The sequence below is a fragment of the Crocodylus siamensis genome, chromosome 5 (genome assembly GCF_052110815.1).
Source record: "Crocodylus siamensis isolate JL-2025a chromosome 5, ASM5211081v1, whole genome shotgun sequence".
NCBI classification, from domain to species: Eukaryota; Metazoa; Chordata; order Crocodylia; family Crocodylidae; genus Crocodylus; species Crocodylus siamensis.
The window spans coordinates 76,823,412-76,849,650 of NC_143399.1; the positions used below are offsets into that span (position 1 = coordinate 76,823,412).

At 44.1% G+C, this 26,239-nt stretch overlaps 1 protein-coding gene across 5 annotated transcripts in view; it reads right to left on the reverse strand.

Moving 5' to 3' along the window:
* PLEKHG4B (pleckstrin homology and RhoGEF domain containing G4B) overlaps positions 1 to 26,239 on the reverse strand; it is a 233,603-nt gene that overhangs the window by 53,508 nt on the left and 153,856 nt on the right. For all 5 annotated transcript variants that reach the window (XM_090049227.1, XM_090049223.1, XM_090049225.1 and 2 more), the window contains exons 4-12: positions 21,976 to 22,182; positions 21,394 to 21,517; positions 16,526 to 16,619; positions 11,715 to 11,801; positions 7,723 to 7,839; positions 6,593 to 6,691; positions 4,710 to 4,852; positions 3,339 to 3,477; positions 2,457 to 2,579 (exon numbers count right to left, since the gene is read on the reverse strand). In XM_090049227.1, the coding sequence (XP_089905353.1) occupies positions 2,457 to 2,579; positions 3,339 to 3,477; positions 4,710 to 4,852; positions 6,593 to 6,691; positions 7,723 to 7,839; positions 11,715 to 11,801; positions 16,526 to 16,619; positions 21,394 to 21,517; positions 21,976 to 22,099 (1,050 nt within the window). In that variant the 5' untranslated portion in view covers positions 22,100 to 22,182. The remainder of the gene's footprint in view (positions 1 to 2,456; positions 2,580 to 3,338; positions 3,478 to 4,709; positions 4,853 to 6,592; positions 6,692 to 7,722; positions 7,840 to 11,714; positions 11,802 to 16,525; positions 16,620 to 21,393; positions 21,518 to 21,975; positions 22,183 to 26,239) is intronic.

Here is a 26,239-nt window from a genome sequence, read left to right on the forward strand (position 1 = left end):
TCTCGGGACGTCATTCCCCCTTTGTACTCAGCCTTGGGAGGCCACAGCTGGAGTACTGCTTCCAGTTTTGGGCTCCACAATTCAAAAAGGATGTGGAGAAGCTTGAGAGAGTCCAGAGAAGAGCCATGCACATGATTAAAGGTCAGGAAAGCAGACCTTATGACAACAGGCTGAGAGCCATGGGGCTCTTTAGCCTGGAAAAGCGCAGGCTCAGGGGGGATCTGACGGCTACCAAGAAGTTGATCAGGGGTGACCACCAGGATCTGGGGGAACGTTTGTTCACCAGAGTGCCCCAAGGGATGACAAGGTCGAACGGTCATAAACTACTACGAGACCGTTTCAGGCTGGACATAAGGAAGAATTTCTTTACTGTCCGAGCCCCCAAGGTCTGGAACAGCCTGCCAGCGGAGGTGGTTCAAGCACCTACATTGGACATCTTCAAGAGCAAATTGGATGCTTATCTTGCTGGGATCCTATGACCCCAGCTGACTTCCTGCCCTTTGGGTGGGGGGGCTGGACTCGATGATCTTCCGAGGTCCTTTCCAGCCCTAATGTCTATGAAATCTATGAAATCATAAAACACGGAGACTGGCAGACCCCACCAGCACCCGCACAACAGGTTGTGCGGGAACCAGATGAATCACAGAGACTGATTGACAACCTGACAAATCTGTGCTTGGCTTTTTAGTGGAGGAGTTGAAGGGCTACAAGAACCTGATCATCCCCAGCTGTGAGGTATAAGAAGAACAAGGGGGCCAGAGAAGTCAGTCTGACCTTGACCCCTGCTGAGGAAAGAACTTCTGTTAGGCCGGGCTGCCTGAGAGGTGAACCTGGGCAACACAGGTACCAGGGGAAGCTGCAAGGAGCCAATAGATACAGGGTAGGGGGTTGCTGGGACCCTGGGAGACCCAAGAAATGTTTGTGCATGGATATTAGCTGGCAAAGTACTGGAGGTTTGGGTAATGGCTCCGGCAGTGGTGTGGAGACCATGGTTGGGGTGCTGGGCAGGCACTCTGAAGTAGAAGAGGCTGGGGCCCAGAGAGCTGCAAGGGTCCTGGGCCCTTTGGACTACATGGGACTAAAGCCAAGCAGGTTATCAGAGGGAGATAGCAGCCTCTGGAGGCAGGGACCCAGGAAACTGAACACTACAGGGCAAAGGGCTCAGTGCAAGAGAGGCAGGGGTAGGGGCCTGGTGCAACCAAGATAGAGTGGTCCAGGGGTCAGGGACCCCGTGTATCAGAGGGCCTGGTGCACAAGAGGACAGTGTAATATCCGTGGGGCATAAAGATGGCTAAAGGGGTAGCTGGAGACCAGGATTATAACTCCTAAAGCAATTTGGCCTATATGGTCACGACTGGGCCAATAAAGCCCAGTGTCAGGGAGCTGGTGTCCAGATGGGTTGGAACCCCACAGGGAGACACTGAGTTTGGCAGGGGCCAGAGCCCCAAAAAACAGACTGAGAAGCAAGGTCTGAGCCTTGAGTCAAGTTGGCCAATTTGGGTCAGGACCAAGAAGAAAAGGAGTCCTGCTTAAGGCAGGGAGCTGAGTCTCAGGATGAACAGAATTAGGTGAAGCACCCAGAGCTCATCAGTGTCTGTGGGAAAACTCCTCAGTTATATTACACTATCAAGGCAGGGTAGGTGAGGCAGCAGGGTGAGATCCTGAGAGGCTAGAGGGGCAAGTAGGGCAGGATTAAGGTAGAAACCAGGGGGCAGCCCAGCCACCCTCAGGGCAATATGTGCACGTGCCTGTGTACGTGTACACCTGGAGTTGTGTGGTATGTGCACATGCATCTGTACACACATGCATGCGCATACCATTACTGTGGAAGCAGACCTGCATAGATGGAACTGAGGCTAGCCTGCATTAATACTAAATCAGGTTGCCAGAGCAAATAACGAAATTTCCCCTTTTTCCCTAGTGTTTCACTTGGATTCTGAGGGCTGGACTCAAAGCCCAGTGAAGTCAAAATTAATCCTTCCAGTTGTTTCAATGACTGGATTGAGGTCTTAGTGGATTCAGGTCCTAGTTTTCTGGAGCAAACTCCAGCATTCCATTCTCAGCACCATATATACCATTTCCCAGTACTTTAATTACTTATGTCAGCTATAATGTTCATTGTTTTGGCCACACATTAATTGATAAACTTTCCTAAATTCCTCAGTTATGCTTTGCACAACAAAGAATATAGTTCTTACATATGGACAGCTCTCCCTCTTTGTCTGTTACTTGTTTTCTTCACGTTTGCAATAAAGAACTCTCCTTGTTCACACAGACAGTAAACTTCCCAGGCCTTGGAAGTTAGCCTGGTTACACTAGTAACAACCCATGAAATTAATGAACATTCTCAAGCTATTACTGAGTTAGTTTGCATTTTCCCTATAATTAGTGAAGCTACTGATACGATGAACAACATGAAATAAAGCAAGAGAAGTGTTCCTCAGCACAACACTTACCATGGCTTTGTCACTGTAAACTTGGAATTCTTCTTGCTGCTTCTTCACGTTTTCAAGTGAAAGGCCATCTTGTTCTAAAGGGCTGAGGTATCTTTCTCTCTCATTTTCAAACCAGAGTTTTATCTATGTAGAAGATAAGGTGTTTTTTTTGTTTGTTTTAAGTCAATGAATAAAACGTACCTAACGTGCATATAAAATAGAAGTTAAGCAACTTTACTTAAAAAAATAAACCCTTGGGAAAATAAATGAAATTGGCTTTGTAAATCAATTATTTCAGAACTAAGAAAACATATCTACCTCCTTGGATGACACTAGCTAGACAGCTTCTATAGTTATTTTACATGCTACTTTCAGTAACATTTGAGTCAATTGTAATATATATGCATCTCTGTGACACATGTTAAGTCCCCTTCCTACATTTCTCATGCAGGCAAAACTTTCATTAATCTCCCCCACAGCATCCGTTAAAAGACCTCAATAATTAGCAAGAGCCAACAGGTCTGCGCTGATTTTTAAAAGCTTTTAAAAAAATGTTAAATTTCCTTTCCTCAGGATTTATTACAGGTGTTTCACTGACTGGGAGAAACAAACTACTATCACTCTACTAAATGGATAGGAAGGCATCTATGCAGTGTGTGAAATCATGTGGCTCTTTCCCACACTTCAGCTTACATTCACAATACCCTTAAATTCTATCTCCTTATGCTAGGGCGAATAGGATCTGTGCTGAATCCAGACTGGTTCTGCACACTTGGTAAATACCAACAACAATGAAAACTGCATTCTTCACACTACTGGTAGACTTTCAGGGGCCCTACAAGTTGTGAAACAGAAGGTTAGAACTTCAGCTGGCTTACACAAACTCTCAAAAATAGTACTAACCTGATCGCAGCCTTCTTCAAATTTTCTTACTTCCCGAAGATTTTCCAGTTGTTGGAAACACTTATTAGATAACAGAACCAGTCTATGGACCTCTTCATCTACTTGGTTGTACAATCTTGTTATAGACTCCATGGCATCTCTATCAGGGAAAAAGTACAGTCGAGTATATTCAACACATAAACAGTGCCAGAAGAGTCTGATTTATTTTTTAGAAAACCACAAAAACTGTTGAATAATGGAGCTACAGAGGTTTGGGCCAACAAATCAACAACAACATGCTCTATTAGCTGTCTGTGTGTTCTATGCATCAAAGGGGAAAAAAATCTTACTCAATACCATGTATGGCTTTCAAAAGCAATAATTACTTGGGCATCTTGATCTTTGGGTACTTGACAAACCACCTATGACTACTCCAGCTACTAGGGAATTTTTTTAGTTGTGGCCATTGCATATAAAAGGAAGCTATTACCATCAGCTGGAGCTCAGAGAGCTCATGCCCTACAGCTGCACTCAGGCCCCACCCAACAAAGCTTGAAGACTATGGGATTATTAACAAACTCTGGTTTCTCCTCAAATGACATTTGATGACATAGTTTTTTGCCTGCAAAAGTTCATGGCTTTGAACCAGTTGGTCTACAAGAGCCCACCCTGTTCCACTTTCTGCCTGATCATTTCAGACTAATATGGATTACTACCTCTGTCTTCAGAATGCTTACCAAGTGCTTTTCTAGATCAGGGCCTTGTAACTGCTACAAGTATTCTGTATGCTGCTTAGCTATACAGAGTAGATTTGCATAATCAATATGTATATTAATTTGTGCATTTCCTTCTATGCCCTACCCACCTTGATGCTTTACCTTACATGAAATATTAAATAGTGTGTAAAGATGAAGTTTACAAATCTTTCAAGAATTAGGATTGCAACCAATCATTCATTAAAGAGAGTATCTGGAAAATCGGATAATGTTCAGATTTTGAAAACATAAAACATCAAACTGCCAGCACAGAGGAAGAAGTTTTCCTGGAATTTTTAATTAAAATTGACAAGCCGTTTTTCAGACAGAGAGATTTAAAAATTGTTTCTCTTTTTGAAATATCAAACATTTATCACTTCTATTCTGCTTCATTTCTGCCGTGGTCTTTTTGAGTTCTTTGCAGCTCTTTTTCCATACTCAAGAAATGGGTGAAAGCTAAGAGAGGGCTTTTTCTGAGGGGTTCCTTGAGTTTAAAAGGTTGAGAACCACTGTGATGTACTCTATAGTCTTCCCTCTGCTACCATTTCTCTCTCCTGCACTTCTCCACTGCTTTTTCCCCCCTTTTTTCATTAATGAAGTCTATGACTCAGTACTTTTTGCAAAAGCAAACACTTACCGATAATCTTCTGTGTTGCAGAATTCTTCTTTCCTAAGTCTCGCAAGGATTGTCCCACCTTCTAACCTTAATGTTACCAGCAGGACATCTTCCAGAACAAGCTTCATCATTGTCTTGTGCTTGTTGATTAAGTCATTGACCTCCTTTAAAGAGAAAACTATTTATTTCATTTTACTAGAGACCTCAATAGTGAGTCTGGCTAACCTGGCTCCAGAAGAACAAATCTAAGTCTACCCACAGGGGAATAATGGAATCCTACTGGTGCCTTGTCCTTAACTGTAACTTTTGCCCACAGTTTTGCAAGGTTGCTATCATCAGTGGAGCTGAGCCAGTCCTAGCAATGATTTTTGGCAAAAACATCTAAAATTGACCTAGCTCTACATCCAGCCATGATTAAAAAATTGGGCGACTGTGGCATTGATGCCTACACAGTCAGATGGATTGCAGATTGGCTGAAGGGTCGCATTCAGAGGGTGGTGGTGGATGGGTCATATTCAACCTGGGGAGAAGTGGGCAGTGGAGTCCACTAGGGCTCGGTCCTTGGGCCCGCACTGTTCAATCTCTTTATCAGTGATTTGGACAACAGGGTGAAAAGCACCCTATTTAAATTCGCTGATGATACCAAAATTTGGGGTGAGGTGAACACGCTAGTAGGGAGGGAAAGACTGCAACAAGACTTGGATAGGTTACAGGGGTGGGCTAGCAAAAACAGGATGCACTTCAACACTGACAAGTGCAGGGTGCTGCACTTGGGCAGTAGTAACCAGCAGTACACTTATAGGATGGGAAACTCCCTTCTTGAGAGCACGGAGGCAGAAAGGGATCTTGGAGTTATTATTGACTCCAAGATGAACGTGGGCCAACAATGTGAGGTCATGGTTGGAAGGGCAAACTGCACCTTGTCGTGCATCCACAGGTGCATCTCTAGCAGGGACAAGGAGGTGATCCTCCCCCTCTATGCCACACTGGTCAGGCCACAGCTGGAGTACTGTGTCCAGTTCTGTGCTCCCCACTTCAGGAGAGATGTGGACAACACTGAGAGGGTCTAGAGGAGGGCCACTAGATCTGGGGACTACAGGGCAGACCCTACAATGAGAAGCTGTGGGACCTGAACCTGTTCAGCCTTCACAAGAGAAGGCTGAGGGGGGACCTGGTGACAGTATATAAACTCACTAGGGGGGACCAGAAAGGTTTGGGTGAGACCTTGTTTCCCCTAGCGCCCCCTGGCATAACAAGGAATAACGGCCACAAGTTGTTGGAGAGTAGGTTTAGATTAGACATGTGTAAGAACTACTTCACAGTTAGGGCGGCTAGGAGCTGGAACCAACTTCCAAGGGAAGTGGTGCTGGCTCCTACCCTGGGGGTCTTTAAGAGGAGGCTTGATGCCTACCTATCTGGGATCATTTGAGCCCAATTTTTTTTTCTCCTGCCCTGGCAGGGGGTTGGACTTGAAGATCTATAAGGTCCCTTCCGACCCTACTTCTATGATTCTATGACACAGTTTTAGCTAATGTGGGTCTCACTTCTGGGTGTAACAGATGAAATATCAGCATGTGTTGCAGTAAAATAGAAAAAGGCCCATTTTCCACAGTTCTTGAGGCAGAGCAGAAATCTCAGAAGTGCTCATTTTGCAAGAGTTCTACCATTTTGGTTCTGAATTATGTTGGTGCATACAGGTTTAAACTTTGACCCAGAGCTTGAATGTGATCCAAGTGAGATCCAAAGGTCTCCTTTTCAGTTTTTCTCTTTAAAAAAATCCCCTACAACTATATACTATCACTTCAGCACTACCACAGTCATTCTAATGGAGTAGTGTAGAACCACAGCTTCCATTCTCCTTCTCAAATAAAAAATTAGCACTTGTCATGTTAACCAATTCTTACCTGCACTGTACTGAGGGTTCTGTTGATGCTCAGCGAACAGACCGAGTTTTGTAGAAAGACAATGGCCTCTTTGCAGTTTGTAATAAAAGGTTCCAGTTTCTGCAGTAATGAAACACAACAGTTAAAAAAATTCGTAAGAAAGATAGTCCAAATAAATAGTTTTAGCTTCCTAAATTCAAAGTGTCCTAAAGGGTTATTTATATGTTAAAGACGTACTTATATGGTATTTCTGATAAAGGCTTGTCTAGTTGTCTACTTAGTTGCTATATGTTTGTAAAAAGACTGTTTTATAACCAACAGAGTTAAATTGATAGAATCTCTCCAGTATGGACAGTTTTATTTGTATAGTTTATTCCTGTATAGGAAGGGGAATTAAGGCACCCTTATGTTGGTATAATGGCATCCATAATGTATGCAAACCAGGCCTCACAAACTGTTTTCTTAAAACAAATATTACTCTCTAGGTCAATATTAGGAGTCTCTAAAAATAACATATCCTCAATACCAGATCCTCTGCTAATATAAATCAACATGGTGCCACTGAGTTCAGTGCCAGGTGACAAAATATTGATTGCACAGGACACTTCGGGGCAATTCTTGACTTCAACAAATTTATTCTGCTTTCTGCCTGTTGACCACGTGGTGATTCAGATTTGGTTTAGACAAAAAATTAAAACAGGTTCAATGATTCTAATATAATTTACAGTGGAGATCCTTCCGAATCCTGCAATCAAGACACAATGATGAGCCACCCAGCGGCAATGTACAGATGCATCCAGGTGTCCAGGACACAGGGCCAGCAGTGACCTCTAGTTGCCATGCAATTGCAATCACAATCACAATCACATGGCTGCTGGCAAGTTTTTGGCGGTTTCTTTTGCTCTGTGGCTGTCCTGTCCACTGCACCCTAGAAGCCACAGCTGCCCAGATAAGAGCAAAGACTGACAGATTAACAGGGTAGAGTGGCAGAGACATAGGGAAATTTCTGTTATATATATATATATATATATAAAAGTGTGCCAGCTCTAACACTTTTTCTTTTTTTCCTTCCTAGAGCAACAGCAATTAGTAAAACATTCTAAAAAGGGAAAAATAAAAAAAGAGAATGATTAATAGGAGCTATCCCTTACCCTTCGGAAACGCAGCCAGTCGTTGTGGTTATACACAAAAGTTCCGTCAAATTCTGCTGTTAACTGTGTAGAGTCAATGAGCTTATGCAGAGCCTTTAGTGATGTAAAAACTTCATACTGTCAAGAAAAATTGTGAACAGAGTTTCATTCAGGCTGCAAATCGGTGTGATGGAGGCAGGGGGAAGAGGAGGAAACAAATTCCAACTATGAAAACACTTTTACGGAATCTTTTGCAAAACGGGGATCAGACTCCTCAGCTAGTATAAATTACTGAAGGTCTGTAGAGGTCAGTTTTCTTCATGTGCAGCGTTCTGTCCGCCAGAACTGAAATCATCAGGTTATGCTGATAGACACAAACCAAGGAGCTCACCCATGGCATTCGATTCATTTGGAAAAACATTTTCTGGTTCTTTTTATTTAAATGTAATTAGCACATCAGAGCAGGTGTTGGGCATGTAAGTGCCCACTAATTTTAACAGACTCACCCCTGCTCCTTACTTTCAGCTACCTTTACCTTCATTTCAAACATCCATTCATTTTGTGTTTTAAAAGCAGTCTGTTAATCATTTTTGTATATCAGATTTAAAGCAAGAGTAACAAGTCGCAAGAAACCTCAGGCCCTGCACATGTTTCTGATCACCAGGGATCCGGGTTTGCTGTTTGCTGTGGAAAAAAATTGGCAAAATGTGGATTTTCTCCTTTCAAGGAGAAAACTTTGGGAAACTGCAGGTTTCCCTTTGAAGGCTGGCAGAGTTCTAGCTTTCGAGGGACTGGGGAGAACAGCATGCAGGAGGCACCACATGCACAGGCATGCACACGTATGCAAGCGGCAGCCACACAACATGGTGGAGAACAGCTCCTGCAGTTCCCTCCAGATAAATCTATAGGGGCAGAGGGGTGGGGAACAGGCATAGGTTATGAGTAGGGGGGCACAGACAATGCGTGGGGAATATGGGGGGAGGGAAAAGATGACATGGTGTTTGAGGGGCGAGGGGACATGGCATGTGCCTCCCTAGATTTCTGCACCCACAATGAGGCATGGGGATGCAGCCTGGCTGGACCAGATCTGGGCAGGAGTCACCTCCACAGCTCAGTGGGCAGGACCTGGTGAGGAAGGGAGTGCCACGCTGCCATGGCTACCCAGGTGAGGCATAGCAGCAGTAGTGGTGTGGAGCTGTGCCCCCTGATACTTCTGGGCAGGCAGGAGGCACCTCACCTTGGCAGCCATGGTGCTCCCTCTTGCACCAGGTCCTGCCTGCTAGGCTGTGGAGACAGCTCCTGCCTGGTGCAGGTCCAGCCAGGCTGCAGCCCCTCACCATGCTACAGGCACAGAAATCTGGGGGAGTCACATGCCCTTGTCATGTAACCTGTGCCCCCACTGCCCCCCCAATGTGTCACCTATGCCCATATATTCCCCTTCCCCACACACTGGGGGACTGGGGCCTGGGGATTGGGAGTGAAGGGCACTAGCAGGGCTGGGGGGACTGCAGGTTGGGAGTGAAGGGCACTGGCAGAGTCAGGGGGTATGGCTCAGGAGTGAGGGGCACTGGCAAGACCAGGGGGCTGTGGGTTGGGAGTTAGGGGCACCGGCAAATCAGGGCTGCTCAGTGCCACAAAGTGGTGGCAAGGGGGGGGAACAACCACAGTTCCACCCATGTCCTGGTGAGCAAAGGGAGTGAGGGAGCTCTGATTTTCCATGATAAAACAAAACCAAATACCAAAATATATAGATATTTAGAATGTAGTTTTTTATAATGGCTGAGGCAATGGTAGGCTTCCAAATTGTTTTAAAATTGTAAATATATCAATAGAACGTTGTGTTCAACTGATAACTATATATATATAGTGGGGCTTCATTTTAATAGTGGAAAAATGCAGATTTGGGGCTTTTTAATTGGAGAATTTGCGATTTTTTTTAATCAGAAAATTTTGGATTTTTTTCATAGATTTCCATAGACATTAGGGCTGGAAGGGACCTCGGGAGATCATCGAGTCCAGCCCCCTGCCCAAAGGGCAGGAAGTCAGCTGGGGTCATAGGATCCCAGCAAGATAAGCATCCAATTTACTCTTGAAGGTGTTCAATGTAGGTGCTTGAACCACCTCCGATGGCAGAGTGTTCCAGACCTTGGGGGCTCGGACAGTAAAGAAATTCTTCCTTATGTCCAGCCTGAAACGGTCTTGCAGGAGTTTGTGACCGTTCGACCTCGTCATCCCTTGGGGCGCTCTGGTGAACAGACGTTTCCCCAGATCCTGGTGGTCACCCCTGATAAACTTATAGGTGGCCATCAGATCCCCCCTGAGCCGGCGCTTTTCCAGGCTAAAGAGTCCCATGGCTCTCAGCCTGTCATCGTAAGATCTGTTTTCCTGACCTCTGATCATGCGCGTGGCTCTCCTCTGGACTCTCTCAAGCTTCTCCACATCCTTTTTGAATTGTGGAGCCCAAAACTGGACGCAGTACTCCAGCTGCGGCCTCACCAAGGCCGAGTACAAGGGGAGAATGACGTCCCGGGATTTGCTCGAGAAGCATCGATGGATGCAAGCCAGCATTTTGGTCGCTTTATTAGCCGCAGCATCGCATTGCAGGCTCATGTTCATCTTGTGGTCAATGATGACCCCCAAGTCTCTTTCTTCTGTAGTGCTATCCAACGTAGCACTGCCGAGCCTATAAGGGTGCTGCAGGTTTTTCCTCCCAAGGTGGAGAACCTTGCATTTTTCGGTGTTAAATACCATGAGGTTCTCATCTGCCCATTTGCTGAGCTTGTCCAGTCAGCCTGGATCACCCGCCTATCTTCTGGCGTGGATGCTTTGCCCCAAAGTTTGGTGTCATCGGCGAACTTGGCCAGTCCACTCCTGACTCCAATGTCCACATCGTTAATGAAGATGTTGAACAGTATGGGTCCCAGGACAGAGCCTTGAGGGACCCCACTGGTCACAGGGCACCATGATGAGTGACTGCCACCAATCACAACCCTCTGGGTCCGACCACGAAGCCATTTTCCCAGCCAGCGGATCGTGGTGGAGCCAAGGCCACAACTGGGCAGTTTGGCCAAGAGGTGATCATGGGATACCAGATCAAAAGCTTTTTTGAAGTCAAGATATATGACATCAATCTCTTCTCCCTTGTCCAGGTGATAGGTCACCTGGTCATAGAAGGAAATGAGATTGGTCAAACAAGAGCTACCCGCAACAAAGAGTTTTCTCTTTTAAGCAGAGAAAACCAAAATCCCTGATAATTACCCAATTATAGTAAAAGCTGTGTTAACTGGCATTTTACTAACCGAAATACGCTATTAACCGGAATTTCCGGCATGCGCATCAAGTATTTCTTGAGCAGGGCTGGGGGGCAGCGGGGGGAGGGCGAGGGCAGTGGCTCCCCTCTGTGGGCTGCACAGGTGCTGCCTGGCCGGCTGGAAACAGAGCGAAGGGGTTGCATGCAGCAGCAGCCTCCACTGCTGCCATCCAGCATCGCATGCTGCTGCGTGCAAGCCTAAATAACCAGAACGTTTAGATAACCGGCACCCCTTACCCCACGCATGCCAGATAACAAAGCTTGTACTGTACACATTTTATCACCTTGGTTTATGCAATAAGTTGGGCCATAAAGGGACCAATTTTACCATCATTATTTTCCTTGACTCACGGGAATAGAAGTCAACTAATGACTACAAGGCACCCAGGTAAGATGGCAAGGTGGCCATAAATAGCCAATGTAAATCTGAACTCCAAAGTACCTTGTAGCTATACACTACAGATTTCAATATAGCAATTTACACAATACGAATCCACTGAATAGGAACTACTCAGAATAAATTATTATTCACTGTAAGAAACAGAAAACTTGGCCCTTGAAAAATAATCGAAAGAAATCCATTTCTTCTAAATGAAATGAAGTGTCCTAAATTACTTCTGGCAAGATAACTTTTTGTAGAGAATGTTGACTTCACAAAATACTGTGCATGTTTGAATCACTTTGAATCAGCTCGTCATGTTACCTGAATTGTAGCATCTTTGTCAGGCTTAAAAGCAGATTCCTTGTCAGTCAGTATCAGGACACTGTGAATGGAGTGAGGTACTACATTCTGAAAAGCAAAGCAAAATGTGCACATAGAAAATACTTCATAATAATTGTTCTGATTCCTTGCATGTTTAACCTTTTTTCAAAACTGAAATAATTGTGGCTCGATTGGTGAGTGCTGTCAACAGGATGTGAGATACTTTTAGATCAGGCGCAGGCAATTATTTTGAGCAGAGGGCTGCTTACTGAGATTTGGCAAGCCATCGAGGGCTGCATGACAGGCAGCTCAGGGCAGATTAATATTAATTTTCTAAATTTTTTAGGGGCCCTGCAGGCCAGATAGAATAGCTTGGCAGGCCACATCTGGTCCCCGGGCTGCATTCTGCCCACCCCTGCTTTAGATAGTAATTTTTGGTATATGTTTTTCCCCAAATAAGGAAAACTATAGGATCAAATTCTGTTCAGATATCATAGATGCAACTGAGATTGATTTATTTTTTAAATATAATTAACTTGGATTATTCTACAATTACAGTTATGTTTTCCTTGCAATTAACCTATGCTGTTTTCATTGCTGGTATTAGCTTTGTTTTGGCTCTCTTGTGGCTTTTGCAGAGGATATTAGATCTCAGAAAAGATTGCAGGTGAATTTTTTTTAATGATCTACTTATCATTCAGGGTAGGATCCACCCCACTGAAGTCAATGGGCATCTGATTTCTAGGAGCTAGATTATGTTTCATTGAAGCATCCATTAACATATTATGCTGGATATCAGTTTGGTGTAGCTTTAAGAACCTCAGGACACCTTTGCACCTTCCCTACTTCCAAACCCTTCATCAAAGGTTTCAGGAGATGTGGATGGGTTTCTGTTTAGCCATCCATTACACTGATCAACACGTTCTAGACCATTTGGTACACTTACACAGAGGCACAAAACACCACCTCAGATTTTAGCCCTAAATCTTGACACCAGAGTGGAGTGCTTTTGCTTCTTCATATCCATTGCAACTCCACAGTCAGATGGAAAATACATTTTTTTGACTGCTTTGTCTTTTCTGGTATTGATGGTGTTGGTGGTGTTTCCATCCTTGGTGTTCTATATCTTCCAGTGTCCTGTTACCTTTTCTCAATATCCAGTATCCCTCCCTCTCTCTCCTCCATCTGTGTGTTTAGAAGCTATTTTTGAAAACATGGCTGTGATATGAAGGATTAACACAGAGAAGAAAGGCAGATTGACCTACCAAACTCATGATTTCATGTCAGGCAAGACAGTTCATTTTAGAGAGCAGGATGGGGCAGCTCTGCCCTGAGTGCACCTAAAAAGACCAGCCAACAGTCAAAGGATACAACTCTTTCTCCTGCTCCCCTCTTCCACTTTGGTGGAAGAAGTTACTTGTCTCTTACACTGCACATGCCAGAGCTCTTCCAAACATTCTATGTTTATGAGAGGTTATAATGAGAATGACAAAAAAGAAAATACAGCAACAAAACCCCCATTTTCCCTTTCAAGGGCTGTCCAGTGATGCCATATCAAGTCCACAATCACAGCCATTCCAAAGGTTCATGCACTGCAGACCGCAGCATGTGTTTATGGCACTGGTTCAAGCAGTCACATTTACTTTTGAAATACATTCGCTAAATTTCCAGCCTGACAAAACCGTTGTTTCACCTTTACTGTTAATACTCAAATGTTCAACAGTTTTTACTCCTAGTGCCTGGGAAAAGATTATCCGTAAAGCTCCACATTTGAGGTATATGTCCTGTATTTGCATTTAAAAAAAATGGAGATAAACTGAAACAATAGGCCATTCTCTTACTCCATGTTTCAGGGATGCATTTAGTAGCCATCTTGGTCTGAGATCAAAAAATAACAAACAACCCCCCCAACAAAAATGGACCCAGAAGAACAGACTTCCACCTTCAGCTTCCTCTGTGCAAAATTAAAGTTTATTTTCTACCTATGGGGACTTCTTACCATCTTTAATTTTTCTTGAGCCTGAGGAAGGACGTGTGCCCCCCAAAAGATTGCAGAAAAAGATATATTTTTTTGCAATTTCTTAGGTGGTCTAATAAAAGGCACCTTCTCTGGACCAAGAGTTCTAGAGTTTTGTAATTCTCTCACTCCCACATTCATAGTTTAAGACCATTATGAATGAAAATGCCTGATCTCAACCTTAGAACAAAACCTCTACAATGGTAGTGAAAAACTATCAGACCTGTACATTTAATTCACAACACTATACTGAGTTAATTCCTTGCTTCCACTGCTTTCATTGAGTACAAATATCTTGTGAAACCCGTGCCAAAACAAACTTACTGGCTTCCGGAATACAATTCAGTATCTTGTGATGACATGCATTTCCTCAGGGCACGCCTGCCCCATTTCATATATATAAAACTTAAGAAAACACTAACACACTTAATAAAACAGTTAACATTAAATGAATTCAACAGTGTTTTGCATTTCTTTATGAACTTGATTGCAAAGATCTGTGGAGATTCTCTTACAAAAAAAAAAGCAAAGAGCGAGTAATTTGATGGGAAGTTTTCCAGAGCATATTTCTTCCTTCTCTAAGCTACTTGCAGCGGTTGTACTTTCACATAAATAATTTTGCCCTAAAATAAGCTGTCACCACCTCAAAAACTAGGACCTGGCCATGGACACAGCTCCCTGCCCACACACGACCCTATCCCATCCTCCTGGCTGCATGCTCTGCTTGCATAGGTCCCAGCCAGTCTCCATAGATACCCTGTGATTGCTGTATAGATACCCTGTGATAGTGCGGGGCTTGGGCCCCTACCTGCAGAACCCATTGCAGGGCCATGTGAGCATCTAATCATGGCCTCTACCCCAATGCTGTGCTGTCCCTGCCCTGCAATCCCGCCCTGTGATCGCAGCCTCACCTGCCCGTTCCGCTCCTGAACACTGCTCACTGCCCATCTATGGCCCCTTCCCAGCCACCTGGCTGCACAACCTGCCTGTCCGGGTCTCACCTCTGGTGATGGGTGTGGGACAGCAGGGCCAGTGTGCCTGGGCAGCGGGGCTGGGGCTGGCTGTGGTGGCAGGCAGAAGGAACCACCGCCATGTTGCCCCAACCCCACTGTGCTAGGAGTGTGGAAAGAAAACATTAAAAGCCAGCAGCAGCAGCAGCTTGGTTTTACTGAAAAAAAGGACAAACACCACATCTTTTACACCCTGCACTCTGTCACTGTTGATTATCAAACGTGCCTTTTTACAGCATCTGATGAAGTGAGCTATAGAACACGGAAGCTTGTGATATACCTATATATCACTTTGGTTTGTCTGTAAAGTAAAAATCTACCTTGCCTTCTATCAAACATGGCCTATAACATCTCCTGCATAGGAACAGTTCACTTCTTCAGTTAATTTTCAACATTTTCATTTCCCCTTTGTGACAAACAAGTACTAAAGCATGCACACTCTGGATGCATCTACACATGAAATTAATGCACATGAATAAATTCTGGTACTTACTGCTCTGGAGTTTATTGTTCCTGGATGCACTGTTTGAATGTGTACCTGGGAGCAATAAACTGCAGAGCAATAAGCACCGGAGGTTATTCATATGCAGCACGTTGAGCCAGGTTGGAGCAGCCCTGGCTGGTAGGGAGCCCAGGGGGCCAGCCTACCAGCCCGGGACTGCTCCTCCTTACTCAATGTGCTGTGGAGGGGCTGGAGGGGGCACAGGGATGCTTCAGTGTGGGACTAGTCAGCAGGCAGCCCCTGCACTGAAGCACCCTCATGTCTCAGCCAGTCAGGGCAGGGTCTACACATGAGCTGCTGCAGAGTTTTTTTACAAGTACTCTTCAGTATTTTACAAGTACTTCTTTAGTTTAGGTTCACTGCTACAGAAAGACACCTTGTAACACAAAATCAGTTTAGAAGCTACTAAGAGCTATATGCTAGTATCCAGAGGCATAACAGGCAGTTTCTCCACCATAGGCAGCAGCAGTGGTGCAGGCAGTAGTTGCAGCTAGGCTGGCAGTGGCTGCTATTCTTGCACCCTTCAAAATCAATGCCAAGGGCTGGTAACCCTGGTCACGCACCCCTAAGTATGCTACTGCAGGTGTCTTTTCAAGTCCTAACTGTATACTGATCCAGCACTAACAGATCTTTAGTTTCACTGGTCGCATCTACACAAGTTGACACTTTGCAGTTGTTACTATGCAGTCATTTAATACTTGCATAACCAAGGACTAAATGACTGTGCAGTAACTGGTGTTACTGCATAGTAGCATCACATCACAGCTCATGCCTTGTGACACTACTGTGCAGTAGTAACAAAGTACTGTGCAGTAGTAACACACCCACTGTAGACAAAACCATTCACACCGCTAAAGATAGAGGGAAAACGGCCTATCAGGACATTCTACATAACATTTGCTTTGACATTTGTTTCACTTGGTGCAGCAAGCTGAGGTTAACAAAAAGATTATTGTAGGGGTCTCAAACATGGCCCTGCGGGGCAGGTCTGGCTTGTGGAACTGTTTTACCCAGCTGAACAGGCTACTGGAAGTTGGGGTGGGGCAAGTGGAGATTTCATTTAATTAGTACAATCAGTTAGCTTTAAGACTGTAACCACTTTGTGGGACCTTCATTTATTTATTTATTTATTAACTCTTGTGTGTGCGTGTGAATGCATGTATATACACAGGACCCGGGACAAGATATCCTCAAGCCTACAATATAGATTACTTTAATACTTTAAACAGTTTAGTATTTTATTTTGTACTTTTAGCTATGACTTATTACAACTCGAACTCACCTGTACTGCTGCAAAAGCTTTGAAGAGAAGAGGAATAGGTTGGCATTTGCGAGCATCCACTAAAATAACTAGTCCAAGGTCACGAACCTCCTTCCTAAAAATAAACAGATAGCTATTTCTTAAGCTGTATTTACATACTGTTGAAGTTATTTGCTTAACTTAAAATGGTATCCAAGGAGACCTATTACTGATGAGACAACCTAGAACACACAGGACAACCTTGAAATCATTTTAATCTTCACTCAGAAATAAAATGGGTGAAACTCATATAGAAAACAACTACCAGCAAGTCAGCCCCTTTTGTTTAAACCAGTGGTGCTCAAATTTTTGGCCCTGCAGGGCAGTTGAGTGGAGTACAGCTGGTCTTCAGGCTAGATCATACGCACACACCAGGATCAGGCCTGGAAGCCCGACACTGTCCCCTCTTGCCTGACTGCCAGGAGGGGGCCCTGGAGCCAGTACTGCCTCCTGCTGCCCCCAAGTACTGGGATTGGTCTCCAGGGGCCTGGAACCTCCCACCCCCACCCCTGTGTGCTGGGATTGGGTCCCAGGGCCCTACCACCACCTCTTTTCATTCTTGTACACTGGGATTGGGTCCTGGTGGCCCAGTGCTACCCTCTCCCAAACCTCCATGTGCAAGGATCCAGCATGTAGGGTTTGGGGGCTCCCCATGGGCTTAGAGATTTGGCAGTAAAGGAGCAGTGCCATTTGCTTTCCTGCTGCCAAACGTCCAGACCCGTGGAGAGCCTTGCAGGCTGGGTGACATGGGGTCATGGGCTGAATCTGGCCCGTGGGGCAGAGGTTGAGCACCCTTGGTTTAAACGAATAAACAAACCAACCAACCAACCAGCTCAAGTCCCCAAATTGGCTGTAGGACACTAAAAAAGGGAAAACTCTGAGAAGTGACCTCAGAACGTTTCTCAGGCTATTCAGGCATGGAGGGCGTGTGATGAGTTTGCCATTAAAACTACCTCCAGATTCCCTGTATCCTTCTGCACTCTTTCATCATTACAGCTCCATCTCTGACTGTCCATCATTCTTAGAGAGCTGTCCCATGCCATCAGAGGGGAGTTCTGCCCTAGAGAATTGGCTGTGCAGATAATACATCCTCAGTGGGTGCCCACAAGCATTTACAGAAGCAAGAAGTAACATGCCTATATTCTCTCTTAGATACTTATATACTCCCAATCATCATAATATCTGAGGACCTCCCAGCCATTTAAATCTATTTACCCTCATAATCTCCTGAAAATCTGGGAAGTGCCAGTACCCCCATTTTACAAAGGAAGGACTGATGCACAAAGAGACTGTGGGTGAGATTCACAAAAGGGACTTGGACACCTAAAATAAGACTAAGGCAGAATTTAGGTGCCTATGTCTAAGGGAGCAATTCACAAGAGACAGTGCTTAACCCCCTCACACACACAAGATTTTGACAAAAAACCTACTTAAGCTCCTAAAAGTTCAGCTATGGCACATGCCCAAGGGGAATAAATAAGCCAAGCATTAACTCTCTTGCCCAAAGACTGTTTGGGAATCATGACCCAGGCATCCCAGTGAAGCTAAGTGCACTAGGCTCTGAGCAGGCTAAATATCAGTTGATAAGATATGAAAAACAGCGATGGTAGTAATGACCTTTTAGACAGCATCTTAGCAGCTAAAGCACTCACCCACCCAGGCAATTGGAGTCATGGGTTTAATTTGCTCCTCAGCCTGAGCGGGCACAGACCCTCACTTCCCATCTCCCAAGAGAGTACCCTAACCATCAGGCTAGGGGCTGGCCTGACTGTGGGGCACTTTCCACCCCTTCTTTTGAAGCTGGCTCACTGTATAGACAAGAATACAAGATTCATGGGGTCATTAACAACAAGTAAAAGGGAGACTGGAACTGTAGCCTACAGGTGAGCAATCTCCCCTGAAGACGGAGAATTAGTGCTAGGTTCTGATTGCTGTTCCCAAGACTGTTCATGCCTTTCATCCAATGACATACTAATGCAAAAATCCATGAACAGTGTTCGGAGCAGCATTTTTGGAATATGCAGTTTCTATTAAGAAATTTATAAATTAGAAATCAAAGGACCTGTTACATACAGAAATGAGGCTTCCACATCATTCTAGAGCAGGACAAATATGAATTAAGACCCTGTTTCTACATTTATACACACAACTGCCTTTACATAAGTAAGACACAGAGGTTGGCTGATGTGTGGGATCCACCATGCTTCAGTGATTCATCTCCCCTACTAACCACTTCTAGGGCTTTTTCCCTGAGAAAAAAATATAGAACTATGTGGATTTTTTTGAAGACATATATTTAAGGGCAATGTGTTTCTCATTATTACACTGCTTTTGCACCTTGAAAAGAAATATGTTTGGAAATCCTTAGCACAGAAGACAGAGAGAGAATTCAATAAATCTGCTGCTAACTCTTCATGGCTACTTTTTGCCTGATAGCATCTTTCTGGAAAGGATCTGCTTACTTAACTTGTTTCTGTAAATCTCCTGATATTAAGGCACTAATCTGTAAATAATAGCACCACATTTCCTTTCCAAGTTACATTTTTATTCTGCTGAGGATTGTTAATGTGGGTTCTGCAGTTGCTTCTGACTAAAATATGCCATTACTTAAAGAGAAAAAATACATTAGGAGGTTTTTATTTAAGTCTCATTATCTGTAGTCTACAGGAATTGGGCAGTACCCCTTTAAGTAACGTTTGCGAGCCTGCTAGTGGTCTTCATTGTCTTTCACTGTCTTTCCCTATTTCCCTAGGGAAAATGAAGCCTATCCAGTTTTCCTCATGTTTTGATGTTTATAGTTCCCCCTAATAATCTCCATCATAGTTGATAGCAAGACAGATGATGGAATGTATATCAAACTCCAGTTTCATAGCATTGAAAGAGCATTCACACTGGAGCTCAGGAAGAAATAAGCAACAAATTGTAAGAGTAACCAGGTGGACTTTCACACTCTTAGATCTATTTTTCACACAAGACACATACACTGAGTGGGGACCCTAAACCCTTCACAAACTGAAGACAACAAAAAAAACTAGGGCGGAAAGGCTTACAGCCTGTAGATCAAGCTGCAGATCTGTGATATCAAAGATTAGCACAGTCAAATTCCAGAAATGCTGACAGCAGCTGCAGGAAACACACAGATACACTCTACAAATAGCTGCAGAAGCCATTAAAATGTTTCCTGATACCATTCTGTACCCTACATTTTTCTCAGAAAATAAATATAACCAGTATTATTCATAAAAGGGCCAAATTGGCAAAGCAGCCTTAAACTGCTCTTTAACTTGTAGCCACAGATTTATATGCATAAATCAAATTTACCTACATGATCACTAAATGCAAATTGGAGGACAGATATTTAAAGACTGCTTACTATGTTTAGAAACCAAAAGGAAGGCCAATATGAAATTGAATGAGTAATGAACAAAGATAATAACCAGTAGCATTTCCAAGTTTCAAGTTTCTGTGTTTAAGGAGCAGAACTATCATGACAGGTCTGGAACAAGTCCATAATTTCCTATTGTTCTAATATAAATAGAAGAAAATTGGCATCTCTATCATGGACTCAAGACCGTCACTTTGATTGCTTTCAGAGGTACACTCAATGCCTTCATCTATATACATTCTAATAGACGTAGGTACATTTTTCAGGCTCTTCATCAGGAAAGTATTTCAGCAAAGCACTAAAAAACACTGAACTTAAAATCAATGAGTTGAGCATAACACTTAAAAGCTAAATATGCACTTAAGTGTTTTTACTATATCAGTCATTTATTTCACAGAATGGGATTTTTCATTAACTAAAATAAAAATTCCCTTGCAATACCAATCTAAGCTGAACCAAACCTTTAGATGCTATTACCAGTGTAAAAATGGGACTGTAAAACAGCATTGTTAAATTTAAGCAACACAGAAAAAAATTATGATTTCAGCAACAGATATAATTTCCAGAATATCTTGACATTATGTCTTTGTTTCACTGGTGTTATATTTTAAACTCATCCAACATCAAATCTAACAAAGACTAAAGGGACAATTTTTGCTATGTTTACATCCCAATCTCTGTAAGCAAGCCTTTTAGATAGCCACACCCCATATTTTAATGTCTGCTACCTAGATATAAGGTATGAAACTTTACATTCGAGGTGCTTTAACTAGATGCCTTTGAGACCTTGGGTCCAATTACAGACCCAGTACTGCCTCTGGTACTGGACCTGGAAGTAAAAAACAATGCTGCTGAAGATGCAACTTCTTTGTGTTTAGTCTGCAGCCAGACACCAGAGGGCAAACTTCCAACACACACTAATGCCATCACAACTTAGAATCTCAGTAGTTTATAAACTATTTAATGGCAACCTATACTTGTCAATTTGCTTTCTGGGTTGATTCAAAAGGAGATTTGATGAGCCAGAGAGTTTGATGGGATAATGAGCAGCTATTCTTGAGCCAGAAGAGTACTGACATGTCACAAAAAATTCAAATCGTCATACACTTTCAAGAGAAAAAATAAAAAAAGCAGCAGCATCTTGGTCAACCAAGCTGACAATTTTCACTCAAAACTAATTTTGCTAAACAAAATACTGGATTATCTAAAATCTTGAGCTTATACTGGAACCTGTTTGTATACTTAAGACCTGATATACTGCAAGTTACAGCATGTAAGTCAACAGTGCTTACATAGAGCCTAACGACTGCAATGACAAAGGCAGGGTGTTGCAGATTTCAGGACTGAAATCTTAAATTAAGAAGAGGGATTATTACAGAGCAGCAAGACTCTACCATCGTAACATCTGGTAAGATGTGAACATCTGTCAACACCTGGAAGAAGAACAACCCAGCTCACTTCATACCTGGGAATGCTGTAGAAATACATCAGAAGGCTAGAAAGCTTTGTAGCTATGGAATGTTCACTTAACCAAATGGGGTGCCTTGTACAGACTTGTACCACTGCTCTCCCACCACGGTCTCGGCTTCCTATGCAAATAAAGACAAAAATGAGGAGATTTGACTGGGAAGTTGTAAGCTGGAAATACAAAAGTGCCTCCCTGCACACATGTGTTTCTGAAAATTGACAGAAACTTCTAAGTGAGAACAGTAATAACTTTCCATTCCCTACATTTTTCTATTGTGACCACTAAGAAAGCTTGTGTTCAGAATCTGTATGAAGATCCTTCCTGTATGAAATAAAAGAACCCTTAGAAATCCACATCATGCCACTCTTAATTTTGACGGGCAAGTTTTTCTGGTGGGGTAAATCAGTGTAGTTCCATTAACAGAGTTGTTGATTTATACCAGCTGATGATCTGGCTCTAATTCCTTATAAAAATAACTTGTGATACCAACCAGTTTATCTTGGAGATCTCCAAGCTGAGGGATCTGCATATACATTTCATCTATCCCATTAATCACATTGTAATCTGTGTATTACATACCACACAGAGATAGGACTCCAGACTGCAGTAGTTCTTGGTTGATGTCGAGTGATTGGTTTGGTAATTTGTGGCAAATGTCTCCAGCATTAGTAGACAGCAGCTCACTCTCACAATGGAATAGCATGGGAGAGGCATCTGTAATTGTGTTACACTCATCACCTTGGAAACTGCTTTTTGCATCTGTTACTGCTGAGTTGTGACGATAATCTGGCCAAATGAAAGAGAATCAGTCATATTATTTTCTGCTTTTCTGCATATTTAAAGACTGCCATTTGGGCAGCTTCTTATCAACATGAAAACACTAGCAGAAAATACTGTATTTTATACAATGCAGTTACAAACAGAATAGAACAGGAAGCTACAAAAGCATAATTGTGATAACTACATTAAAAGAATACTCAAATTGCCAGGTCAGGAAATGCCAGAATTAAAGTGGTTTGCACAACATGAATTCAGCCCCTTTTGCATTTCATTAGGACAGTCCTAAATTACACTGGGGCTGTCCAACTTCTAAGGGGCCAGAAGCCACCAGCCCCATCCTGTATGTCCCTCTGTGGGGCTGCATGCTGAGTTATGCCGCAGGCACCGCCCCCCTCCCACAACTCTGCTGCACTGTGCCAGTTACCCAGAAGCCTGAATGCTACGCTGTGCCAGGTAGCTACACGCCTCGCCCCATTGTGCAGCCAGCACGACGCCAGCACGACTCCACTGTACCATGCTGGTGCCCTCACGCTGTGAGCGGTCCACATGTCCACTGAGCCATCCAGCCATAAGATTTCCTTAGCCCACTGTCCCTTTTCCCCCTCCCCAGCCCTACCAATATGGGTAGGGGGAAGGAAGCAGAAGCTGGAGGAAGGAAGGAGCAGCAGTAGCTGATGCAGTGGAGGGAGTGGTGCCCAGATAGTAGTCCAGGGCCTGCAGGTTAACTCCTTGGAGGCAAGAGGTAGCCTGCAGGCCACCCGTTGGGACATCCCTGAACTACACAGTTACATACAGGGCCCTTGCCTTATTTAATGCACAGAAATCCTAGGAATTTTTTCACTTATGAAACCTTCTGTCCCTACTCACTCCCCCTCCTTAGCATTTCTCCACCATCATTGTCATCCTACCCTTTCCCCAGGTCTGGTATCTGTTCCCCCCCGTCCCCACTCTTCCCACCTCTCCTCCCCTCCCTCTGCAAGCCTTGCCCCATAACCCTAGCTCTCTTGCATGACTGTTCCTCCTTCCTCCCACTACCAGTAGGGAGCACTGTAAGCACAAGAGACAGGCTCCACGCTGCAATTGCCCAACGAGGCCCTTGGCAGACAGAAAGACCAGTTGTTCAAGTCCCACAGCCATGGTCTGGAGCATGTGGGTTGCATGGGGTCAGTGTATATGGAGACTAGCTGAGTGAGGGCAATGTGGGGCGGGTGTGCAAAGAACCATCAGAGAATAATGCTCTTCACCTCTGACAAACCACTGCTGAACAGACTTTTCAGCAGCTGATACTTCGACATATTTGGAGCCAGGTTTCACATGGATGGCAAAAGGCACATACCTCAAGGGACTTGAACTACTCCAAAGCATGGGCATGCTAGATTTTTTCAATAAAAAGTACTCAGACATTTTTTTGGTTGGTGGTGGTTTGATCAACCAATTTTTTCCTTAACTATGTTCCTGGAAATAACCGAACTGCTTTTAGGCTTTTTTCTAACCTGCCCTCTTCTTCATCAACTTGGGACAGCCATCCAGCATAGGAAACTGCCCCCCAAATAGTTACAATCTGGCAAAGTTCATAAGCAACTGAAAACAGAGTCTGATAATTGTAATCTTAATTGTAGATCTGGCTACCAAGTCTGTCTGGGAAAAAACTTATGTAATAAAATTCAATGCAAAGCACTAGCATTAATGCTACAACAACAAACACGTGGAAACTTCAACTCATAGTGTGCCTATGCCTTAAAATGGTTTATTTTATAGAAAATATATATTAATAATATAAAGGTAATCATTCCAACTCCCTGGACAAGACTACATTCAGATTTTTAAATACATAAAGGCAAACTCATACCCTGCAACAATAATCCATCAGGGAATATTTGATTGAACTGCCCATGTATTTTGCAAAATAAATAAAATAAAAAATCTTCTGCAAAGAATACATTTTAAATCATGCCATTTTTAAAATCACCCTGGGCATTTTGCTTTTTTGGGCTTTGTCGCTAAAGAACCACAGCCACCATGAATTCCAAGCTTTTCTCTCTCTAACAAACACACATGCACACATACCTACATTCATGCTTGTGCATGTTTCTGTAACATCTCACTGACCACTTTTAAAACACGACAACAAAAAACACAGAATAAACAGCTCCATTAAGTTAACATGACTTTGTAAAGCAGAATTAAGGGAACTGCATAGATCAGCAACACACTTCTTTCCTCTCCAACTGCTCCACTTGTATCTTGAGGCCAAGTTTTTCAGCCATTTCAATTGCCATTTTCACTCTAAGCTCACCCACCTCCTATTTAAAACCTTCTACTGATAACAGAGCAAGCAGAGGGAAAGCTATTTACTGTTAAATTGGAGTGACATATCTAGCTTGCACCTCAGCAACAGTGTTCACAAACTATTTCCGTAGAAATAAATATCTACAAATATGCAGAAAAAGAGGGAATGAACTTACAACTTCAACCCTAAATTGCATAATTTTATTGCTCAATTTCTCAATGTTAATGCTGCATTGAAACTGGTTTTCTTTGACAGGGTGGCCCAGCTTGTACTACACATAAGTACAAGCGCAGAAATTAACCCATTTTTTGCTGTTCATTGCAACTTTTAGCCATTTTTCCAGGGCACATCCCATGCTCAACATGCCAGGTCTTGGTATTTGATTTGGAGATTCATAACATTTTCCCAAAAGTCCAAGTTCTCTTAGTTAAAAGTTTCTTACCCTCATGGCTGTAGGGTACAATTTGAAAACACGAACACTTGAACCTGAAATCTATTGTTTAAACATCTTTTCTAGGCCAGTGGTCACCAATCAGTTGATTGTGATCGACTAGTGGATCCCAGAGACACTTCAAGTCAATCCTAGGCTGGGGGGAGGAGCCGAGCACGTTTGTGCATGCACGCATGCCTGCCTCCTACCCTCTACCCCAGCAGGCCAGTCAGTGGGGGAGGGAAGGGGAAAAGGTCTGTGGGGCATGTGCAGCAGGGCTCAGGGCACAAAGTCCAGCCCACAGATTGGGGGGCATATGCCCCCGCAAACATGGGGCAGCACCTACGGCTGCAAGTAGGCAGTGGGGGTAGGTCCTACACAGCCATGGCAGGGCAGTAGATGGAGCCATGAGCAGCCCATCCAGAGGGTATGGGGGGGCTTGCAGCCCAGGAGGGCAGGGGGGTGCATGCCCCTGGATCTACACACAGGGCAGGCTGGGCCCGGGGCAGTGCTGGGCTCTTCCTGGCTGAGCTGCACTCAGGCAGGGCAGCTGCAGCGGCAGTGCTGGCAGTAGGGCTACAGGGCGGGCTGTGGCTGTAGCCCCATCCTCCAACCCTCGCTCCCAGCACTGCTGTTGAGCACAGCATGGGCCAGGCCTGGCAGGAACATCTGTCCCTAGCCTGCCCCACCCTGCATGTCGATCTGGGGGCATGTGCCCCCCTCTTGCCCTACCAGGCTGTGTACCACCCCCACCGTGCCCCCTGGATGAGCCACTTGTGGCTGTTACCTACCCTGCCCCAGCTGTGCAGGCCTTGCCCCTCCCTCACCATCCCAACATTGAGGGAGGACAGGACGATTAAGGGCCCAATGGTGAGAGGGGGAGTGGGCTAGGGCTGAGGCCTCAACCTGCCCCTCCTCCCCATGGCCCTGAGCTCTGAGAAGCAATAGCGTAACACTGCCAAAAAGTCCCATGGTTTCAGAAAGCTGCCCACACTGTTCTCACAGAGTCCACTCAGCTCCCTTCTCTCCAATCAAATTAGTTGGTTTACATCACAGAAAGCCTGACCCTGTCCTGAGTTGCATACAAGTGCAGAGGTCCATTCTTATGGCTCAGGATTGGGACCTTAGCGTTGGACGGAAGGAGACACATGGAGAGTGAGCTGTTTGAAATATAAGCAAACCTGTTGCACACCACAATGTGATGAGGACAGAAGGGAAGGGAAAGGGCCTGTGGGAGAGAGAAAAGTCCCTAGGGAAAATGTTTGGAGGCCAATATCCTAGATTCTGGAAGTGTGCAGTATTTGGAAGCAACTCTGTTAAACATAGGTTGACCTCACTCAGGT